Source organism: Dryobates pubescens, chromosome Z, assembly GCF_014839835.1.
Source record: "Dryobates pubescens isolate bDryPub1 chromosome Z, bDryPub1.pri, whole genome shotgun sequence".
NCBI classification, from domain to species: Eukaryota; Metazoa; Chordata; class Aves; order Piciformes; family Picidae; genus Dryobates; species Dryobates pubescens.
Genome location: NC_071657.1, coordinates 54,449,682 through 54,472,248, shown reverse-complemented (window position 1 = coordinate 54,472,248; position 22,567 = coordinate 54,449,682). Strand labels below are relative to the sequence as shown.

Here is a 22,567-nt window from a genome sequence, read left to right as displayed (position 1 = left end):
GCAAAGAGATATAGAATATGACCTTTCTTACTGGCCAATATTTCTGAGATTAACTGAAAACTTTTCCTTGAGAGTTGTAGTGATTGGCAGTTCTAGTGCACTGGGATTTTTATTTTTTTTTTTTTAACTCCTTCACAGCACATTACTTGAAGCAGTTTTGGGAGCTGTATTTGCTGTGTTTGTTGGATGGGTATTCTACTGGCTTGAAGCATTCCAGCAGCTTTTAAAACTAAATTAAAGGAGTTATGTTCTTATTTTTGACCTTGCTTTTATAAATTATTTTGTCACCACCTTGTGTCTCTTTTGTGGTTTGTTGGTTTTTTTCATTGTTCTCTTCATGATGCATGCATGCTTTTATTTTCTTCCATCTAATCTAATAATGAAATAAAGTGCACAGTGCTCCCACCATTTTGTAATTTTTTTTAGTAATTTTTGGTTGTGTATAAATAGCAGTCTTCCTGTTTTAATCTCTTTCCTTCTGGCTTCAAGTGAATTAATGGTAAGGGAGCAACTAAAATTAAAGGAGCAGAGGAAGTTTCAATGTCTGAATGCATATATGCTGTTAGGTATTTACTTTTCAGGCTTAGTCTGGTAATTTTCTGTTGTGTTTACTGACCTAATTAACGTGTTAAATCCACTGGAAGCACAGTTTGTCATTAACCTGCAGCAGTCAAACCACAGAATCCAAATCAAGGAAAACCATATTTATCACTGTATTTTGTATTCTGTGAAACGATGATGATACCTCTCTCCAGTTAATGTTCCCTTTTTTTCAGAGTCCTTCAAATGTTTCAGTTACGACAGACACTTAACTGCTACGAGGGCTGCTGTTCAAGTCAGGCCTGTTTACAGACATCCTGTCCAGAGCAAGATTCATGTCTTAGTTTATGGTTTAAATGTCTACTTGATTTGCATTTACATCAAATGTGGTAGAATGTTTGTGTTCAGAGAAGTGAAGTGGTAATATCCCATGTCTAAGCTTGCTGGGAGAATTTGCTGCAGGGTTTTTATATCTTGATAGATTACTTCATAAAAACGACTGTGTGTGGTTCAGTGTTCTGAGAGTACTTGTGCTGTTCATAGGTAATTGCCACTCTCCCCCCTTCCCCCCCTCCCCCAAAAAAAAAGGGAAATGAAAATGTTTTTGGTCAAGTAGAATTAAGTAAAATGGTAACAATTTAAAATTATTTCACCTTGATTTTGGTTTTGTGTGTTGTTTTGTGGTGGGGGTTTTTAAATTGTTTGCTTAGGTATTTTGTCCTGATGTTCCTGCACAGCTCATCTTTTGTAGTGGAAAGTCCAAAGGACTTCCTAGTGTACAACAGTAACTGATAATGAAACTAAAGTGAACTTTAGAGTAGTTTAGCTGTCTTTGCTCATGAAGCTAGCTTATTAGCTTACTGTTTTATAACTTCTACAATTCCAATCTGCTCTTGTGAAAAGATAGCTAGGGTAGCTAACTGGAGACAAATTAGATGAGAACAAGAAGGTCTGTTTCTCTCTTTTCAGTAGCTTTGCTGGGAGCACTGGAAAATTTGTTTACTCTTTTGTAGTGATATACTATATATTCTCTAAGTTTACTTTCCCCTTTTCTTTCCTTCTCACCATTTTTGCTGTTCTGTGAGCATCCTCTTCCACTGTTCTGTTCATAAGTGGCAGCTTACTTTCCTTCTATGAAGCAAAATAGACTGTATCAACATGCTAGATTTTCTCTGGAGCAGATTGTAAAATGCTGGACATGCTTCCTAATTATTTGTAAGCTTTTGCTAGTTTTAAGTTGCAATTTGAGTAAAGACTTATTTTTTCAGTTTGTTTTTCCTTTGTTGTCTGTTCTTTGCTTTTGTTCTGTAGACAATTTTTTTAATAAAACAAAACTATTAGGTCACTTCCTGTGTTTCTGCAATCAACATTTTTTTCCAGAAGCTGTGGCTCTACCATTAGTACTTTAACAACTAGATTTTAAGCACTGTGAAGGAGAACAAATATCTTGGCTTACTTGAGAAAATATGCATCTTTCATTAGTTGTGCTTAACTATATTTCTTTGTAATTTTAGTAGCTGCATGCAGAAGTGTGAAGGGGGAAAACAGTGAAATTTTTGTGATGCTGACAGGGAGAGTTGTTCCTTCCAACTGAAACAAATGTAAAGGTTTAGGGAAAAGTGTGTCTAGGCTATGAGTTAAATATCTAAAACTATCCAGAGAAAAGCATTGTACTAACTAGGCCCTCATTTTTGTTAAAATATGTTTAATGGCTCTGTCTGTTTCGTGCAAGTAAACAAAATCAGGATGATAGGCTCCTGTTTATAGAACATGCTCTTGTGCCCTTACACATCTTTGATCGCTTCAGATGTAAAATGACTGTTTGTTTCTCTTGCATGATCAGAGCAGGATATGGAGCTTCCCTTCCAGCCTTAACCTTGTAGCTATTAAAACTTTTGTTGGAAGCTTGTAGACAGGGGGCTGAAGTTTGTTTGTTTGAGTTTCCTTCACATACGAAATAATGATTTAGAGTTACGGAGTATGTGGAATTATATCAGTGAACTCTTTGTGGTTTAACCATTAGCTAGGTAGCCTTTGTGAACTATTAAATTAGAAATTTATTGTGCATTCTGGTAAGTTATTTAATAACTGAAAAAATACAAAAATGATTGCTTGTGCTCTTAATGGTAATGCCTTTAGTTCCTATCTCTAAGGCATAAAAATAGATCAGTCTAGAAATCAATCTGTATAAATTTCATAGCTGCTGTGTATGCAGAGTTTTCTTCCAGGTTCTAAACTGTAATAGCATCTTTCTCATGAATAAATCCCACAAGAACATTACAGGATAAATGCTGTCATTATGTTCTGTAAAAGTAGCAATATAGAAAGAAAACTGTTGTGCATTAGTGAGTTTCTAGAACTTTTTTTTTGCCTGCTGCTAAAACATGTGAAGCACAGAATTACTTCAAGATTGATCTCCAGATCTGCAGTCATGATGCAGATTACAAGCTTGTCCTATCATAGGACACTTATTTGTGTATGTGTAAGGCAGTTAAGATGGGTCTAAGGCAAGCAGTGAAGGGCAGTGTAGTTCATGGGAACAATCAATATAGATCTGTTAATAATTTAACTATCTGCTTAATGTTAGGTTATTTGATTTGCAAATATCTGCAAAAGAAGTCACATTAATTGAAAAAATGGCATAAATAATTCCTAGGGTAAAGATTAGTTTGCCTGTTATGCTTTAACTTTATAAATAATGTTATTTTTGATAATTCGCTTCTATGTGCATGCAAAATTTAATAATGCTGTTTACAGGGTCAGAATCATACTGTGAATTTATCAAAGCTCAGACCACATGAGTGACATCAGTTCATCTCCTTGTTTATATGCTTGGTGAAAACATTTGATTACTTAACTTCAAACTTCATGGAGAAAGACCCCAATATACCCTTGTGGCCAAGAAGGCCAGACATCCTGGAGTGCATTAAGAAACTGTCCAGCAGGTCTAGGCATATGTTGTTCTTCCCCTCTACTCTTCTCTGATGAGACCACACCTGGAATAATGTGTCCAGTTTTGGCTACCCAATTAAAGAGTGACAGGGATCTGCTGGAGAGAGTCCAACAAAGAGCTATGAGGATTATTGTGGGATTTGAACACCTCTCCTATGAAGAAAGGCTGAGAGAACTGGGGCTGTTTAGTCTTGAGAAGGCTGGGAGGGGGTCTTATCAATGTCTATAAATATCTGAAAGGTGGGTGTCAAGCTAAAGGTGGTGGTCTGGTTTCGGTGGTGCCCAGTGATAGGACTAGGAGCAGTGGATAGAAGGTAGAACACAGGAGATTTGATCTCAACACAAGGAGACACTTCTTTATGGTGAGGGTGACAGAGCACTGGAACAGGCTGCCCAGAGAAGTAGTGGAGTCTCCTGTGGAGACTTTTCAGTACCTGCTTGGCTGTGTTGCTTTGGGCCATACCCTAGGTCATCCTCCTTTCCCAGGGGACATGCGCTCGATCTTTATAGGTCCCTTCTAACATTCTGTGGTTCTTTGATACTACATTTCCTTTAAAAGTGATTTAATCCTACTTTTTCTTAAGGGAAACTGTAGCAACAGATGTCAAACATGAAGGTTGTGGATACCCACCAAATGCCAAGGTAGCAAACACTCGCATGGTTTCTGCGTAGAAATGTGGTTTAGATTTGTTGTACCAGCTTCTGCCATTTAAGCAAGTAAACCAACAAAACTAATAAGATGACATCACCTGTGGTCCTAGTGATGGATGACAAGCTTTATGAAGCAGTTTCAGCAAAATAGTGGTTACTGTTTAGACTCTTAATTCTCTTCCAGGAGCTGGAGAAGTATTCTCTCTTTGGTAAGAGTTTGCTGCTACAATGCTGAACAAAAATTGGCATTGACAAAGTTAGGGAGAGCATCATTTGTGAAGATGAAGAGAAATTTCTCTTACAAAAAAAAAAAAGTATGGTTTGTATAATTTAACAAAAGGCTGAGGAAATACAGTTGCTATCTAACTAATGGGGGTTGCAACTAGATGATCTTTAATTCCTTTCCAACTCAAGTCATTCTATGATTCTATATTTATCCATCCCCACCTCCCAGTAGTGTAGGGTAGCAGAATGAGGAATAACTATCTAAGCTGAAGGCTATTAGTGGTTCAAGAGCAAAAATATACAAAGAGTTTTCAAATGTATATAAGGAGGAAGAATGTTTCTAAGCACTAGAACAATGAGGAGTCACTTTCCGTTAGGTTTTTGTGTCATAGGTCCCAGCTGTTGTCAGGAGGAGAGATGCAGGTTGGTGCATCCCATCATATGCACAATATTATCAACAAACTGTAGATGTGTTCTGCAGAATTTCTGGCAACCTATTCTTGAAGAGATATAGAGCATATTTCTTGATTGTTTCTAATGCAATAGCCTGTTCATTTAATAGAAGCTAAGCAAATGGGTTGTACTAAATACTCTTACAGAGAATTCCATCCTAGTTGATTCAACAGTTCTCATTATAAGAACCTGCTTGAGATGCTTCTGTTCATCTAAAGCATCAGTCACCCTTTGCCGTAACTTGAAACTGCTTCTGTATTTTGTAAGACTCTCAGGGCAATTGAAATATTTTAGTGTCTTGGGTTTGAGAGTGAGAGGAGGAATGACAGTGTGGTACGACAACTCCTTTTGAAAGCATCATTTTGTAGAGCGTTGCCAAAAATGCACTGATTTTTAAAGTTACTGCTGTTAAGAAGGCATTGTTGTTTATGGCTATGTACCAATAAAGCAAACACCACATTCTTTCTAGGTATGAGGTGTAATAATTTTCTTTGTTTTTGCTCTAGCCCAGTGTATTAATTGTAAGCTACAAGGAACTACCAAAAGCGGCTTCTCAATTTGGACCATATAAACAAGTGGAATGGCGGCCTGACAGTACCATGGTAGCTGTTTCAGTAAGTAGGTTTTTACTTCTTGCTGTGGCTAAAACATTGCAAAGAGAGTTTGATATTACCAATTTCTGTGCTTGTACAAGTACTTAATGGATATTTATCCTGTTAAAATATGTAATACCAAGGTTTTTTTTGGATACCAGAAAATTCCTCTAGTAGCATTCTTTTTTTCCCTTGCAGAACAAACTGCTGTTATTTATACTGAAATGATGTTTAGATGTATTGGCAAGGGCTCATCCAGCATCTCATTATTTTAGTAGTCTGGTAACAAAGAGTAAGGGAGTTTAAAGACATGAGAATGAAAGAAAGAATTGAGGAGTTAGGTGATACAAGCATATTTAATTTGATAAATATGTTGACAGATGTTTCAGAAATATGAGTCTTGTAACAAGATTGAATTGTGGCTTTGTTAAGGTGTGGTATCTTTTGGTGATTAAAAAAATAGAGAACACAGAAATGTAGGCAGTGATAGGTGATATATAGATTCTTCTGTGGAGAGTCTTAAATATGAAATCTTTTCTCACATGGAAATAAAATTTTGTTTTGTGGCTATTGCTGTGCTCACGGCAAAGTGGACTGTTTTGTCACCAGCATAAAAAAATTCAGTGTGCAGGGTAGATGCAGCGAGAGTGGGAGCAGAGTTTGTAGGAATCAGGAAATGGGATAATGCTATTGGTGACCTTTGGTCAAGTCACATGTAATGACCAGGTCTTAAATTAGCATGTTTCTTTTTCTGGCTTTTAAAGTCAAGGATATTTTATTTAACATTTTCTTGGAGAAGGTGCAAAAGATAAGAATGAAATCATTAAAATTACCCATCAGAAGGTGGTCATGTCGAATTAGAAACTGGGTAGCAACTATTTATGTTCTTTGGTACACTGACTTAATCTCCTAATATAAACCGTCCTTTATGCTTGCAATGATGTGCATAATGCTTTGTAGTGTTTAAACCAATGAGGTACTGTTATCTTAGTGGAAATTATTAGATGGTTTATGGAATAGTTCCTGTCTCTGCCGATATCATCACGAGTAAATCAACTGAATTTCCTGTGTTCCAGTTCTATGTGTTCGGGGTGGAATTTTTTTGAGCAATTTTTGTTAATGTCTCATTACATTTTCAGCAGAAAGGAGACTTCTGTAACATTTACTATGAATAAAAAATAATTTGTCAATTCTATAATATAGCATATAATCACAAGTAAATGATCCCATGACATTTTAATTATGCCTTTATGGATTAGTTTAGAAGAAAGTTAAATTGTTATATTTAATTACTGTGCATATTGTGGGTTTTTTTTTCTGTTATGTTTGGATCCATGTTCTCAAGAGCCCTTGTGGTTCAGCTGCCAGTCAGACTAGCTATAATTTCTGCCAGTTCAATTACAGTACTTTAGAGTTTTTCCGCACCTAAATGTATAGTGTTCTTTTTGGCAGATGATGTCAGAATGTAACTGCCAGTAAAGTCTCTGGTTATAAACTTTAGTTTTAGAATAGCCAAACCATTTCTAAAATAATGTCATGAGATTTCTAATACTCCAGCTGTTTCTTACACTTATATTCCATCTCCTGGGTGTACATGTATGAATGAGTCAAGCATGTTCATCACAGTAGGTTTGATACCAGTTCTGGTTTGCAAGCTTTTTTAGTATGCTTTTGAAACATACTGCATTTAATTTGGAAGAGCTAATGAGTTTTTTGCTGACCACATTTACAAATATCGATATTTTTGTTTCAGAGACACGGGGCAGTGAAGTTGGATTGTGGAGCTTAGTGAAGGAGATAATCCTTGCTGATGATACATGTTAACTTTTATCCTTAAGTAAAATGGTGAACTTCTTTCCAAGAGAATAAACATTTTCTCTGTCTTTGTGACTTAAGAGGAAAATTAATGAGTACAAGTGAACAGTAGCAAAAGAATTTATTAATTAAAAAAGGAATAGTTTGTACTACTAGTTTTGTTGAACTGAATTCAGTTACTTACTGAAGTCCTGTGAAATAGGTAAAAATACTAGTTTGAAAGCTGAGTTACGTGATCAAACTTCTCACCTGCTATTACACATGCTCTTGGGTTTCTTGATGGTAGTTTGATGCAATATTAAAATCATGTTGTGCTTTGTTTTTAAGAAGGTAAACAGAAGGCTTCATGTGTATGTATTAGCCATGTGGTACATTAACTTTTTCTTTGTTGTTTTTAATGACATAATGATAAAGCATGTAGTTGGGATTTAATGCCTTCTAGAACAGAATTGTAAGTATTTTTCTGACTATGTTCAAGAGCACCTCCATGAATGCAAATTGCTGTAGCATATGCTTTGAGGTAATTATTGTTTGTATAGAAGGCAGGCTGTGGTCTAGCATTTAAGGCTTTGTAAAATATCTGAAGTAGCTTTCATGGTATGCAGCTAAACAAGTTTAAGCAATTCACACGTTTGTATCATCCCCTAGCAATTCCATCGTCTTTTACTACTATTATATTCTATTGCTAAACTGTTGGCACATTTTCTAAGCTGTTATTTTTTCCCCATTTTTAGATTTTTGTTGGTTGATTTGGTTTTGCTTTCTTTTTTCCTTTTTGCAGTTTCTTCTCTATTTGATTGCTGCATCTGTAGTTTTTCCAGTGTTTTGGGGAATTATTTTGTTTCTTGACTAGATCAGTATATACACTTAAGGTAGCTAAATCTTAAAAAAGACTTGTGAATCTGGTCAAGATTCCTCAGTGTAGAGAAATACAGAAGGAATTTTGGTCCTTCCCCTGCTACAGGCAGTCCTCTGGTATAAACTGCTCTTTAGTGCACATTCCCATAGCTAAAGCAGAACTTGATTAAAAATCATAGCATATGTAATGAAATCTCTTTAAAATTGCTGTATGTTTATGCTTTTGACTGTCAAAGATGAGAATGATCAAGCAATGGATGACAGTGATGGTTACTTTTGGAAGTTTCACTGCAACACAGGCACTTTCATAGCAGTGTGGAAACCTGTGTGAATGAATATGATCAGTTTGCAGGAAGCATATGGTTGAAAGCATCTGCATTTCATCCAGCTCTTTGTGGAACTCGAGGTTCTCTTTAGAAATGAACCTGTAACAATAGAAACTTTGTGCTTTGAATGGCACAAAGGCCCAAAGTAAGGGGCCTTTGTACTGTAATATCAGTATAGAGATACTTCACAGTATTGTTTTACTTTTCCTTCCAGGATGAGATAACTTACAGGTTAAATATTTAATGATGTAATGGAAAGAACCTGTAGAGAATTCATAAATGAGCACGTTTCTTTACTACATGATACCTGAACATGATATTAATGCACATTAAAAAGCTTCCATTTATTTTTGGCCTGTCTCAAGATCACCATTCTTGCATGGGAAAGATAGACACTTTGAGAATAATTGTGTTTCTTGGATGTTGAAACAGAAATACAAATTTCTTTCATGGCAAAGCAGAACATTTGTCTTGAGGGAAAACATGGCATCTCTAAACTGATAAACTAAGCTGACAAAGAGTGTTACTTTTTCCTTTATTCAAAGAGAAGGAAACCAACCTTACAAAGCAGCTTGAAACCATTTGTTTCAGTGCTTCTTGTCTCCAGAAACAGTACTTTGGGTATATGCCCAGCCCATATTAAAATGATTGGCTGGAAACATTGTTTAAACAAAATACATTTGCTGATTTACCTCAAGGATACGTTTGTGCTTTAAATAAATCATGCTTCTTTGAACAACTAGTCTAATTGGACATCTGCCTCTCCTGTGCTTACACAAAAACTGGATCCACTTCTAGTCACGACTGGAACAACCTGATAACTAAATAATTTATATTTGTTCTCTGAATAGTGTTTAGTTTGAAGTTGGTTTTCCAGGATAACAGAATAGGGCTTGGGATTGAATTATAGTAAAATATTTTTTTTTTTTTACACACTGGAAGATTCTGGAAGGATGTAGAAGCATCTAAAGAGTCTACATTAAATGAGGATTTTTTTTTTAAATACTTTCTGAATAACCATCTGGACAGTGCCTAGGTGCTCTGCGCTCTGTGTCCATACGCGTTCTGACGTCTGGAGGTCTTATTCTGAAGGCTTGCTACCCTCTACTACATGCTTACTGCATTAATCTTTGTCATTGAAGGGAATTAGATGCTTGGGTTCTAAATATCTGGTGTAGCTCTCTGGGCTTTTGTATTTATGTGAATTAGAGGAAAATTTTTTTTTAGATGCCTGCATCTGCTTCCCTATGTACTGCTTGATCTGTTCAGTGGCATTTAAGGGCTAGTATGGATTTTACCTGGAATGAATCTCAATGCATGGTTTTTAATATATCTGAAACTTGATATGAGTGTATATTTGTGCTCAATATTTGAGGCATATATAGAAATTACAAGTCAGTATAGATTTTACTCATGAAGATAAACTAGATAGATATCATACCAGTGTTTCTCTTTCAGACTGCAAATGGATTCATCTTATTTTTTGAAATCCCACCAGCAAGAGACAAGTATCTTTATGAGCCAGTGTATCCCAAGTAAGTATTTTAAAAATCTTTGCATCCCATTGGTGTTTAAAAAAAGTCAAATTTATTATTAAAACATAATTTCCTTCCAGAGTACATTTTAATACTTGTTGAGTACACAGAATGTCATTCCTAAGAGTTAAAGTCAGTTCAGGGAATTTGGTCAAATTAGCTTTCTGTGCACTGGTAAGATTATTTAGGTACATCTTACAAGCTCACAAAATCCTAAATAACGGGCTAAAAATTGTCTAATTTTATAATTTGAGGTAGTCTGTGGAATTTATGACCCATAAAAATCTTCCATAAATTTTTTTGAGTAACTCAGTTGAGTAAGTTATGTTTCTTAGGAAATATTAGGATGCCTTTTTTAAAATAGATTCATCTCTTCCCCTAAGTTTGTAATAACTTTTTTTGAAGCAAATGGGGAATGAATTCTCAGTATTCAGGAAAGAATATGAATAATTTTTAGTAAGAATACACAAGTGTTCTAGCTGCAGTGCTATGTTATCATCTTATTTTCCTTATTGTGAATGATGGAATACATTTGATGCGTTAAAATGTGACTGCATGTTGCACATATTTGTGGTTGACTGAGTTGACTTTGGATTTGGCAAAATTGGGAAATATTTGGGGAAAATGAAAATCTCAAGTGGTGTGTTTATGTAAGTCTGTGTGCGTTTAGATATGCAGAACCTGTAGGCATTGCTTGGATCAAATTTGTCCACAGGACTAATGAAACACACTTGTTTTCTCATTGCCTAGAAACTGCCTTTTTTGTTGTTGTTGTTTTTTTGTACATCATTATGATAATGCTACTTTTTTTTTCATATTCATAAAACAAGTTAAAGTTGATTAGTGGGTGTCTCCAAGTATGTATCTATGAAGAATATTGGATAACCTGCCTCTAATTTCATAACATGGGAATAGTCAAAAGAACTGAGACTCTTTCCCTCTCTGGACCGAGACACCTGTGATGTCAGATCAGAGGAACACATTTTGATGTTAAACCATGACTATTAAAAAATAAACCAGGTTTTCATGAGCATTTGGATTTTAAATATCCTTTCTTTTACAAACGTGTGTAGGAAGAAATGACTGGGCAGCTAGCATATTACTACTGTAATGCATCTTTTGGCTACTGAAAAGGCCCTCAATGCTCTTTAATTAAATGCAATTTAGTGTTGCAGCTCACTTGTCTGTTTTCCAAAAACTTGAGTCTAATATAGACAAGTTGCATTACTTTTTTTTTTTTTTTCTCCTGAGAGCCAAATAGCATTTTTTGAACTGATTCTTCACATCTGAACTACTGTCATCAGGAAAAAAAAAGGGGCAGGTAACGTTGGTGCAGCTTATGTAGATAAATGAAGAGGTAGTGTATCTGTATATGTAGAAGTGCATAATGCAAAAGACAAAACAATAGTTTATACTATGTTATTCTTGGTGTGTTTGGGAATCTGGGGGGTTTTAGTGGCAAAATCTGCAAATTCAGTGCAAAAACTTAAAAGAAAAAGCTTTGGAAAGTTCCTTTTAAGACCTTCTGTATGTAGGAAGGTTTGAAAACATCGATAAAGCAGTCCATGACTAACCAATCTAACGTCTGTCTAAAACACTGGTGATTGATTTCCATAGTTAGCCTAAAAGCATGTGTTTTATGAAAAACAAAAAATTAACTGTGTGTTTAATGGTCAGGATTGTAAGATCTATTTGCATAGCCTGAAGGGGCATAATGTTTATTCTGTGGATGAGTGAGATAGCGTGTTTGTCCCTGGAGTGTTCACGAGAGGTTGCTCAAAGTCTCCTAAGACTAATGCATGTGCTTAACTTTAAGAAGATGAATGATCTGACTAAATTTACTGGGATTACTGATCTGTCTTTCTTTAGCCCTCAGTTTAGAAAATGTACGTAAAATTACTGCTGTTCTGATTATATTACATCAAAAGAAAGAGAGAAGTATTTGTATGTGAATAATTCCTGCTGTGACTAACGTCAAGGTATTCTGTAAGCTATTAACAATGGGATGAACTTTTTTTGGTGCAGTTAGTGTGCTGCCTCTGGCCAATTTCACCATTGTTTTGTAGATCAAATATTAAAATCCAAATGGATCAAAAGCCAAATACAAACTCCAACCCAAGGTGAAGAGATCAAGTAAACCAAAAGCCCAGACTTGATACTTTTAACATTTTTTTTCTGACATACATTCATTTTCCAAAGACACTATTTTTGTGAAAAGCTTGGATTTCATTTCTGCTGGATTGAACAATATTAAATTAATTTTCTTAACTCTGAAGCCACCGAAAAAAAGGCCTTGTGTATAACTTGCCTTGTGCTTGAATGGGGACATCTTTGTGTTTTCTCCCACTGTAGCAGTGTGTTCTTGGCTCCCTCCTATATATTCACAGCACTGATTATGCATCTGTGCCTTAAGTAAAGTTGGGTTGCTGACCTTATAGAGAAACTAAGCCTTCCTCTCTCACTTCTTTACCTCCTCCTGTCCCCTCCCCCAGATTCCAGTAGCTTAGCTTGCAAGTTGAATATAACAGAAGGGTGGTATTATGAAATGGTGACCTTGAAATAGCATTGAGTGGCAGCCCTGGAAAGTTCAAAACCAGAGTGGTTACTAAGTGATACTTACATGACAGCTGATGATAAAGCAATTTCTTGCAACGTTTTAACTCTCATGCAAATGTTAATTACAACTTGTCCCAGCTGTGTCTTATGCGATTATCTACTTGTGTTAGGCAAAGTGAGTGGGAGTCCTCTGATTACTATCCCTTGATAGCTATGCAGGTGGGGAGCCATGAGGTTGAAACCAGAGGTCCAAAGGCAATCAAAAAAGATTTCAAGGCTCTGCGAAAACTGGTTGAGGGCTGCAGGTAATTTTTTCATCAATACCCTTAGCTGCAGGAAGCAATACTGAAAGGAACAGGAAAGCAGCTGTAATTAACAAGTGGCTCAGAGGCTGGTGCCACCAACAGAATTTGTTTTTTTTTTTATCTTGGGGATCAAAAAGGGGGGAAGGGGCTGAAACCAGTCCCCCCAGACAGGAGTCTGGGGGTGGTAAGCTGGAGCCAGGGGTGAAATCAGCAGCCCAGCTGAAGTGCATGGATAATAATGCACGCAGCATGGGTCACAAACAAGAGGAGCTGGAAGCCTTGTTACAGCAGGAAATTTATGATGTAGTTGCCATCACAGAAGCGTGGTGGGATGACTCACATGACTGGAGCACTGTAATTGATGGCTACAGGCTCTTCAGGAGAGACAGGTGAGGGAGAAGGGGTGGAGGGGTGGCCCTGTGCATCAGGGAGGCACTGGACACCATGGAACTAGAGATTAAGGATGATCAGGTTGAGTGCCTGTGGGCAAGAATTAGAGGGAAGGCCAACAAGGCTGACATCCTGGTTGGAGTCTGTTATAGACCACCTAACCAGGATGAAGCGGTTGATGAATTATTTTATAGGCAGCTATAGGCTGTTTCAAGATCACCAGACCTTGTTCTTATGGGAGATTGTAACCTGCATGATACCTGCTGGGAACTCAACAGAGAGGAGGCAGTCTAGAGGGTTCTTAGAGAGTATGGAGGATAGCTTCTTATCCCAGCTGCTGTGTGAGCCTACCAGGAGTAAGGCTATGCTTCACCTTTTGACCAATAGCGAGGGTCTGTTGGGAGATGTGGTGGTTTGAGGCTGTCTGGGGTCCAGTGACCATGAAATAATTGAGTTTTCAATTTGCAGTCAAGCTAAGAGGGGCAGCAACAAAACCTCTACTCTGGAGTTCTATGTCCAGTTCTGGGCCCCTCAGTTTAGGAAAGATGTTGAGTTGCTGGAATGTGTCCAGAGAAGGGCAACAAAGCTGAGGCGGGGTTTGGAGCACAAGCCCTTTCAGGAGAGGCTGAGGGAGCCGGGGTTGCTTAGCCTGGAGAAGAGGAGGCTCAGAGGAGACCTTATTGCTGTCTACAACTACCTGAAGGGAGGTTGTAGCTAGGTGGGGGTTGATCTCTTCTCCCAGGCAACCAGCACCAGAACAAGAGGACACAGTCTCAAGCTGCACCAGGGGAGGTTTAGGCTGGATGTTAGGAAGAAGTTTTTCACAGAAAGAGTGATTGGCCATTGGAATGTGCTGCCCAGGGAGGTGGTGGAGTCACCATCACTGGAGGCGTGTAAGAAGAGACTGGATGGGGCCAGTGCTGTGGTTTAGTTTATTGGATGGTGTTGGGTGATAGGTTGGACACGATGATCTCGAAGGTCTTTTCCAATCTGGTTAATTCTACTCTATCCTATTTTTGCAGAACATAAAGATGTCTTTCCTTCCATTAGTGATGTGATAGGGCAGCTACTGGAAACAAGTCAGTATAAACTGAAATAGGTGGACCACATGTTCGTATGTAGGTCTCCTCATTTCACATATTTGAGGTAAAAGTTTGTATTTGAAAGTTGTGTTGTAGAATACTGTCAGCTGTGGTGTTTTCTTTTATTATATATATTGTTAGATTATGTAGGAATAAAATTAGAGAGGCAAAGGCCCAGCTGGAACTGAAGCTGGCCACCTCTGTGAAAGACAATAAAAAGCATTTTTACAAACATATCAACACTAAAAAGAAGGGCAAGAAGAATCTCCACTCCTTATTGGACCTGGAGGGGAACACGGTGACCGAAGATGAGGAAAAGGCTGAGGTCCTGAACACCTTCTGTGCCTCAATGTTTAACAGCAAGGCAGGAGTTCAGGACGAGTCGCCTCCTGAGCTGGGTAATAGGGTCAGGGAGCAGTGTGATGCCCTGGAAATCCATGAGGAATTAGTTTGGGACATGCTGAGCCACTTGGACACTCACAAGTCCATGGGACCGGATGGGATCCATCCTAGGGTGCTGAGAGAGCTGGCAGATGAGCTGGCCAAGCCGCTCTCCATCATTTTCCTCCAGTCCTGGCTCACTGGAGAGGTCCCAGATGACTGGAAACTGGCCAATGTGGTGCCCATCCACAAGAAGGGTCGGATGGAGGAACCTGGAAACTACAGACCAGTCAGCCTGACCTCAGTGCCAGGGAAAGTGATGGAGCAGATTATCCTGGTGGCAATAACTGCGCACCTGAAGGATGGCCAAGGGATCAGGTCCAGCCAACATGGATTTAGGAAGGGCAGGTCCTGCCTCTCCAACCTGATCTCCTTCTATGATCAGGTGACCCATCTGGTGGACATGGGGAGGCCTGTGGATGTGGTCTACCTGGACTTCAGCAAGGCCTTTGACACCGTCCCCCACAGTAAACTGCTGGCTAAGCTGTCAGCTCGTGGCTTGGACGACAACACTCTGTGCTGGGTTGCCCTCTACAACTACCTGAAAGGTGGTTGTAGCCAGGAAGGGTTTGGTTTCTTCTCCCAGGCAACCAGCACCAGAACAAGGGGACACACTCTCAAGCTGCACCAGGGGAGGTTTAGACTCGAGGTGAGGAGAAAGTTCTTCACTGAGCGAGTCATTCGTCATTGGAATGGGCTGCCCAGGGAGGTGGTGGAGTCACCGTCCCTGGAGGTGTTCAAGAGGAGATTGGATGTGGCACTTGGTGCCATGGTCTAGTTATGAGGTCTGTGGAGACAGGTTGGACTCAATGATCCTTGGGGTCTCTTCCAACCTTAGTTATACTGTGATACTGTTTTGTTTTGTTTTTACCACGTGAGCAGACTTGTGTTAGTGCTTCTAAAAGTTTAGTCTTACTATATTTTTTAAAACTACAGATAATTCTTAATGTTGATAAACTGTCCATATCTACTAACTTTCTTGTGAGGAGAATGATACCTGTTCTCTAATGGCTTTTCTTTACATAACAATTGCCAGTTCTGTCAGAAACATAATATTTCAATGCAGTGCCTGCAAGAAGAAGGGAAGACTTTTAATACAGCGTCAGCTTAAGCAGGATTCTTACAAAGTGGAGGTCAACATAATGAGGTAGTTGTGCATTAGGAGTACACACCTTTAATATCCTCCTCTGCATCGAAGTTGTGGTGCAAGATTTTCTAGTGTAGTCTTGAAGTTGAACCTGCAGTTAGGTTTGATCCCATACAAGTGAAAACATTAAGAAAGATTGTGTTTAAATTCTTCTGTCAGCTTCTTCTGTCTTATTTAGAAGAAATGTGTGTACTATTATTAGAAAAGTACATCAGAAAAGTGGGTAGTAAGCTCTGTGACAGACAGCCACTTCCTTGGCTGTAGTTATTTTTGCAGTCTTCTAGATTGGGACACTAGTAACTACAGTAAAGTTACAAGTTTATGTGACATTGGTGGTTCTTAAATAGGAGTTGAATTGAATTCACCAGGTTGGAAAAGACCGTCAAGATCGAGTACAACCTATCACACAACACCATTTAATCAACTAACCATGGTACCTCGTGCCTCATCCAATCTCTTCTTAAACACATCCAGTGATGGTGACTCCACCACCTCCCTGGGCAGCACATTCCAATGGCAAATCACTCTTTCTGTGAAGAAATTCTTCCTAACATCCAGCCTAAACCTCCCCTGGTGCAGCTTGAGACTGTGTCCTCTTAGAATAGAATAGAATAAACCAGGTTGGAAGAGACCTTCGAGATCGTGTCCAACCTACCATCCAACACCACCCAATCAACTAAACCATGCAACCAAGCATCCTGTCAAGCCTCGCCCTGAACACCCCCAGCGACGGCGACCCCACCACCTCCTCGGGCAGCCCATTCCAGTGGGCAATCACTCTCTCTGTGTAAAACTTCCTCCTAACCTCCAGCCTAAACCTCCCCTGATGCAGCCTGAGACTGTGCCCTCTTGTTCTGGTACTGGTTGCCTGGGAGAAGAGACCAACCTCCGCCTCACTACAACCCCCCTTCAGGTAGTTGTAGAGAGCAAGAAGGTCACCCCTGAGTCTCCTCCTCTCCAGACTAAGCAACCCCAGCTCCCTCAATCTCTCCTCATAGGGCTTGTGCTCCAAGCCCCTCACCAACCTTGTTGCCCTTTTCTGGACTCACTCCAGCAAGTCAACATCCTTCCTAAACTGAGGGGCCCAGAACTGGACACAGGACTTGAGGTGCGGCCTAACCAGTGCAGTGTACAGGGGCAGAATGACCTCCCTGCTCCTGCTGGCCACACTGTTCCTGATGCAGGCCAGGATGCCATTGGCCCTCCTGGCTGCCTGGGCACTGCAGGCTCATGTTCAGCCTGCCATCAACCAGCACCCCCAGGTCCCTCTCCACCTGACTGCTCTCCAGCCACTCTGACCCCAGCTTGTAGCTCTGCATGGGGTTGTTGTGGCCAATGTGCAGAACCCGGCACTTGGATGTGTTAAATCTCATGCCGTTGGACTCTGCCCATCTGTCCAGCCTGTCGAGGTCCCTCTGCAGAGCCTCTCCTACCCTCCAGCAGATCAACTCCTGCCCCCAGCTTGGTGTCGTCAGCAAATTTACTGACGATGGACTCAGTCCCCTCATCCAGATCATCAATAAAGATGTTAAAGAGCATTATTTAGTCTTGATTTGAAGAAAAGGACCAAGAAAAGTTACTGAAAACAAAAATCAATCATTTGTCCATATGAGAGAGGGATGCTTGTGCAGAAAAAGTACAGTCCTTTTAGTTCATAGTTGTCATTACGTGGAGTTGTTAATAAATATGGCTGTTCAGCAAGATGATTTAGAAGAGCCTGTCTATATTTGATGTGTTAACAGCACTTTTCTAGCAAATATTTTGTAAACTGTAAACTTTTGCTGATACTGTTTAAATAAAATACTTAAAGATTAAAAAAACCAAGCCCATAACTGCATGGGAAGTGACAGAAATAATTTTGCTGTTTATAACATTAGTATGTCTAATCACAGAACAATTTTTTAAATCTTATTTTTTTTCAAAGGCAAATTCTCTCTTCTCTCCCAATCTGATCAACAGAAGTTTGGTAGAAGAGCTAAGGTGTGAGTGGAGGTTTAAGCTCTCGTGTTTGAATGCAAGAATCTGTTTCCTTTTAGGAAATAATCAGATTTTGGAAATTAGGTTTGAATGAACTCTCTCTCTCTCTGCCATTATTTGTTGAAGAGCAGTTCAGAGTCTAGGAAGATGGATTTTCTGTTCAAAAATGCCCAGTAGGCATTAATTCCTCCTTTTATATCTTGTTTATATCATTTTCACATTCTGAAATTCAGTGCTTTAATGGAAATGCTGGGATTCAAGATTATCAACATTTGTGTCTGGAACCCTCAAAACCTTGAAAGTTTGTTCTATCAATATCTGAGGGCATAGGTACTACGAAATTAAGAATGTACAGGATATGTTAGGATGACTGAATGCTACCGTTTTATACCTTTAGAGCTTTCATCAGTTTGCAATATGTAGGTGTGGTAATTTACTTGTCCGGCATTATTCACACTGCCTATAAAGTCTGATATTGGATTAATGTGATTTTTAGAGTGAGCACATCATAACCACGGCATTCTGTCATGAATTGTGAGTATTAGTAGAAAAATGAAGCCTTTTAATTTTATTTTGATTTCCTGGAGGCAAGTGATAGAATTTCTGTCAATTTCTAATATTTTAGGAATGTTATGAATTGCAATTGGTCTATTGATGGAACTATTTCTGGCTCTGTTGTACTTTGCTAGGAATGCTAGTCTGTTCTTGGAGTGAACAGTGAAAACCTGAAGTATCCAGCTAACAAATGTTAGACTAAAACCAAGGCGAGGGGGGAATGGAGTAATTGTATGGTTCTTTTGCTTTTTAAATTGAGCCAAATAGTCTGTAGATTCACTCCAGCTTTTAGAAACTTTGCTCCAGTTAAGAGCAGACTTGGAAGAGAATGAGTGTTGGCCATTAGCCCACATTCTGAGATACTTCCTTGCAGTGAGCCCAAGTACAAAGTCCTGCTTCAATTAGTTCAGTCTAATTTTAGGACCGTATTGCTAAAGTCATTGCAGGATAAAACCATGTATACAGGGTAGAGTGAGAGTGGTAGAATAAAATCAATTGCTACGTGCGGTATACTTAAGAAAAGTGTCAGTGCACACAGGAAAATTTGTGTCTTTGTAAACTGTGGCAAGGTAAAGTGGTATTTTTCAGAGGAGTTTCCAAAGAAGTTTGTGCAAATGTTTCTTTGTTTCCCAGTGAAGCAATGTTTGCACCACCGCAGCAGAGACTTCCCTGTGCTGAACTGATGGTTGGTTTGTGTTGTTTGGGGGTTTTTTTGTTTGTGTTTTTTCTTTTTCTGTTTGGAATTTTGGTAAGAAGAGTGGCTGAAGATTTGTCACTTGAAGAGACAGAGTGCAGCGCCTCAATGCTGAGGATTTTTTTGCCTTTCAAAAAAGGCAAAACCTAAAAACATGACTTGGCTAGTAAACTAAATGTAATTCTTTTTCCTCTGATTTCTTCACATCCTCAAGTAGGGCCTGCATTTGTTGCTTGGGAGTGATACAAATGCTGTGTAAATTTAGAATGTAACCTCACTGCTATAGATGAAATATCTGAAAATGCTTTGAAACATGAAGTTGTCTTCTAACCAGTGTTGGGATTTGAACAAGGCAATGTTTATTTCCTGGTTAATGATGCTGTGTGTCTGCTTATACATCCGGTGACTGTGTTAATGTTGTGCTCTTTCTGCCGCTTTTCAAAGCTTATTACTTTTGTGTAGGAAGATGTTTTATATGTGCCATACATTACCTTGCTAGTGAGGATTTTTTTCCTTATTCAATGGACTCAAGATTAGTGTATGGAAAGGTTTTGGACTTTAGACTCTGCAAAGGTAACTGACGAGGTAGACTGTTAATTAACTTACTAAATGATTTTTGTTCAGAATTAAGTTTATGCAAATCTTTAACAGTCTGTTTTTACCCATAAGTTTTTGGCATTGGTTAGACAGTATATTTTTAGCAAATTCTACATCTAATTTGTTTTTATTAATCATTTTGTTACTTCTATTAACCATTTTGGTGTTTTTATTAGCAATTGTGGTACTTGCTAGTGCTTCATATGATTTGAGAAGTTTTAAATGTCATCAAGAAATCTTCTTAACTGGAATTTGGTAAACTATTTGGCTTTTTAACATGAATAGTGGATTGATATGCTAGCTAGCTGTTTCCCTTACCCAGATGGGTAGAAAAGGCTGTGCTAAGAATTGCTTTTCTAAACTGCTATTCATTCATTATCGTTGTTTCCAGACACTCTGTAAATTTTTGTTTGTCCAGCTCTTGCCAATCTGTGTGCATATAGCTCTGGATCCAGCCAGACACATTTAACCTTCAGCAGGTGGCTGCCTGCTGTCTGTGGGGGAGATAGCACATATGGGGGTGAGCATACACTGGTTGTGCAGAAGTCAAAGTTTCATAACTTGCTTTAGAACCATTCCTAAAAAGCATGGTGGGTGTAGACCGTTAGTGTGGAATCATGTTTGATGATTCAGGCGCTTTAAATCAGGTGTAAAAACAGTGAAGTCTTCACCTGTATGGACAATTCACTAACTGAAGTCTTTACATCAACCATTTTAAAACACTAATTGACCATATTTACTAAAGCAACAGTAATAGCTGTTGTCAAGGTTTCTGCTTCTGTGCCTTAGAGCTGCTTTTGAGTTCTTAGTGCTGTAAATTAATTTAGAAACATAGTTTGCTGTGTTTTTTGCACATGTATAATGCTCTCAATAGCTGAATCATGAAGATGTTGAAGGTTTTGTTCCTTTAGTTTCCAAAAAGCACTACTGAAGAAACCATTTAAGTAGCAACGATTAAAAAATACAGCCCCAAAGCTGTGTAAAAACACTTTACCTTGTGTGTATCAGTTATTTGTTCTAAAGATACTTAATTAATGGGAAAAAGTCTATAGAGTATTTAATTGCTTCCCAAGGAATAGCAGGAAATGGGGATGGTTAAATACACTTTTCCATTTTCCCGTTGTTGCATCTTGCACTGTATTTGGAGCCTAATTTTTTTTCTTCTAACGCAAAGTGTTACTTTCAGAGCCAGGTCTTTCCCTGTAAGAAGCTCAAATGTATTCAAAGAATTACGGCTTCATGCTGAAAATTCTAGCAATTCACTTAAAAGTTGCTCTTTCATTATGGGGGAGTCAGGTTAGAACTGAACAGCAGGAGAAGCTTAATGTTGGGAAAGCTAAGAGAATTTGAGGTGGGAGGAAGAGGGCAATCCCTTAAGGTAGGCTTACATTTACTACTCCTCCTAAGCCTTATTTAAAGGTGTTTCATGAAATACAGTTAGGTAGGCTTTTAGCATCTGAAAGACATTAAATCAAAAATACACTTTCTTCTTCTGAACTGCAACTTCCTCAGGTACCTTGTGTGCTACCTATTAGAAGGAAAAAACCTGCCATTGCTAATCTTTCCATGTTTGGGGCTTTCTTGGATGGCAGAGACAGTGGGAGATTTATCTAAATTCTCAGTGTTAAGAGTTTTTATTTACAGGTTTAGTTACATTAACAGATTCTGTACTGTTAGGAGTGAAGTAATTGTATTGTCACAATTCTTGCACAAGAGTTACTTGAAGCTTGGCTACAAGGGTAGCAGATGCTGATGTGGCAACACAGATGAAACATTTTTTCCTGCTTCCATTGGCAGTGCAGATTCTTTGTTTAAAGGTCAAAGTAACTTTCCTAGTAAGGCTGACTCAGGCAGATGTGGACTATATGAACACAGTGTGCTTTTGATTGCATGCTTTTGGCACCATCATAAGGATTCCTTTTTGAATCAATTAATTTGGTATAATCACAGAGAATTAAATGAAATAGTGACATATTGGAGTTTCAGTCGTAATAGTGCCTGAGTGGAAAAATACATACTTCACAGATGGTAACAAATTTACTGAAACTGTCTTATGGAACTGAAAATGTTCAAATATTCTTGCAAAATATCTTTATCAAAGATATATAAAGAAAAAGAAGTTTGCCCCCATGGACACTTGAAATTTCTCTTCCTGCAAAAGAGCTATTTCAAACCATGTTATTTCCATTCCGTCTTTACAGTTTGGTTCAGGCCCAGCTGGCAGCCAAGCCTCACTCAGGTATTCACACAGTTGCCCTCCATCCTGTGATGGAATGAGGAGGAGAACTGGGAGGAAAATAAAGCGAAGCCCAGTGGGTTGAGATAGAGAGAGAGTTCAATAGAACAACTCAAAGAGATGCCATGACCTGCCTGGCCCTGACTTCTGATGTGGAAGATGAGAAATTGCCTCTTAGCAGTCACAAGCTCAAGTTCTCCCTGTTGCTTTTGCCTTGCATAGTGGGCCTAACTGTCAGCATGGTGTCAGATACCCATTGGCTGCCTTGGCTATGCCCTTTTCTAGCTTCTTGTGAAGGAAAACAAAGCAACACAACACAAAACAAAACCCCAAACATGAACAGTGAAAAGATAAAACCAGAAGCCTATCTTAGCCAAGCTACAGACACATGGTTATGTACCTTAGTCAGTTAGAATAGGTGTTTATACATTACCGAACCGTTTTCTCTCAGATTTGATTGTTTGCTTACAAGATTCAGTTGTAACACTGGTTTCTGATAGCCCAAAGTCATTTCACCTTGCTTGGGAGTATACTGTCTGGATCTGTATGTCCATATGGGTTAAAAGACACATCTCTTAATACTGGGGGTTTTATATGCGTTTCTTCAACTCCCAGGTGCTGCTTTGCAGGCAGTGACAC

The 22,567-nt window shown here is 38.7% G+C and overlaps 1 protein-coding gene across 3 annotated transcripts in view; it reads left to right on the top strand.

Annotated features, from left to right (window-relative positions):
- RIC1 (RIC1 homolog, RAB6A GEF complex partner 1) overlaps positions 1 to 22,567 on the top strand; it is a 50,523-nt gene that overhangs the window by 5,580 nt on the left and 22,376 nt on the right. For all 3 annotated transcript variants that reach the window (XM_054178011.1, XM_054178012.1, XM_009908974.2), the window contains exons 2-3: positions 5,328 to 5,435; positions 9,872 to 9,948. In XM_054178011.1, coding sequence (XP_054033986.1) covers positions 5,328 to 5,435; positions 9,872 to 9,948 — 185 coding nt within the window. The remainder of the gene's footprint in view (positions 1 to 5,327; positions 5,436 to 9,871; positions 9,949 to 22,567) is intronic.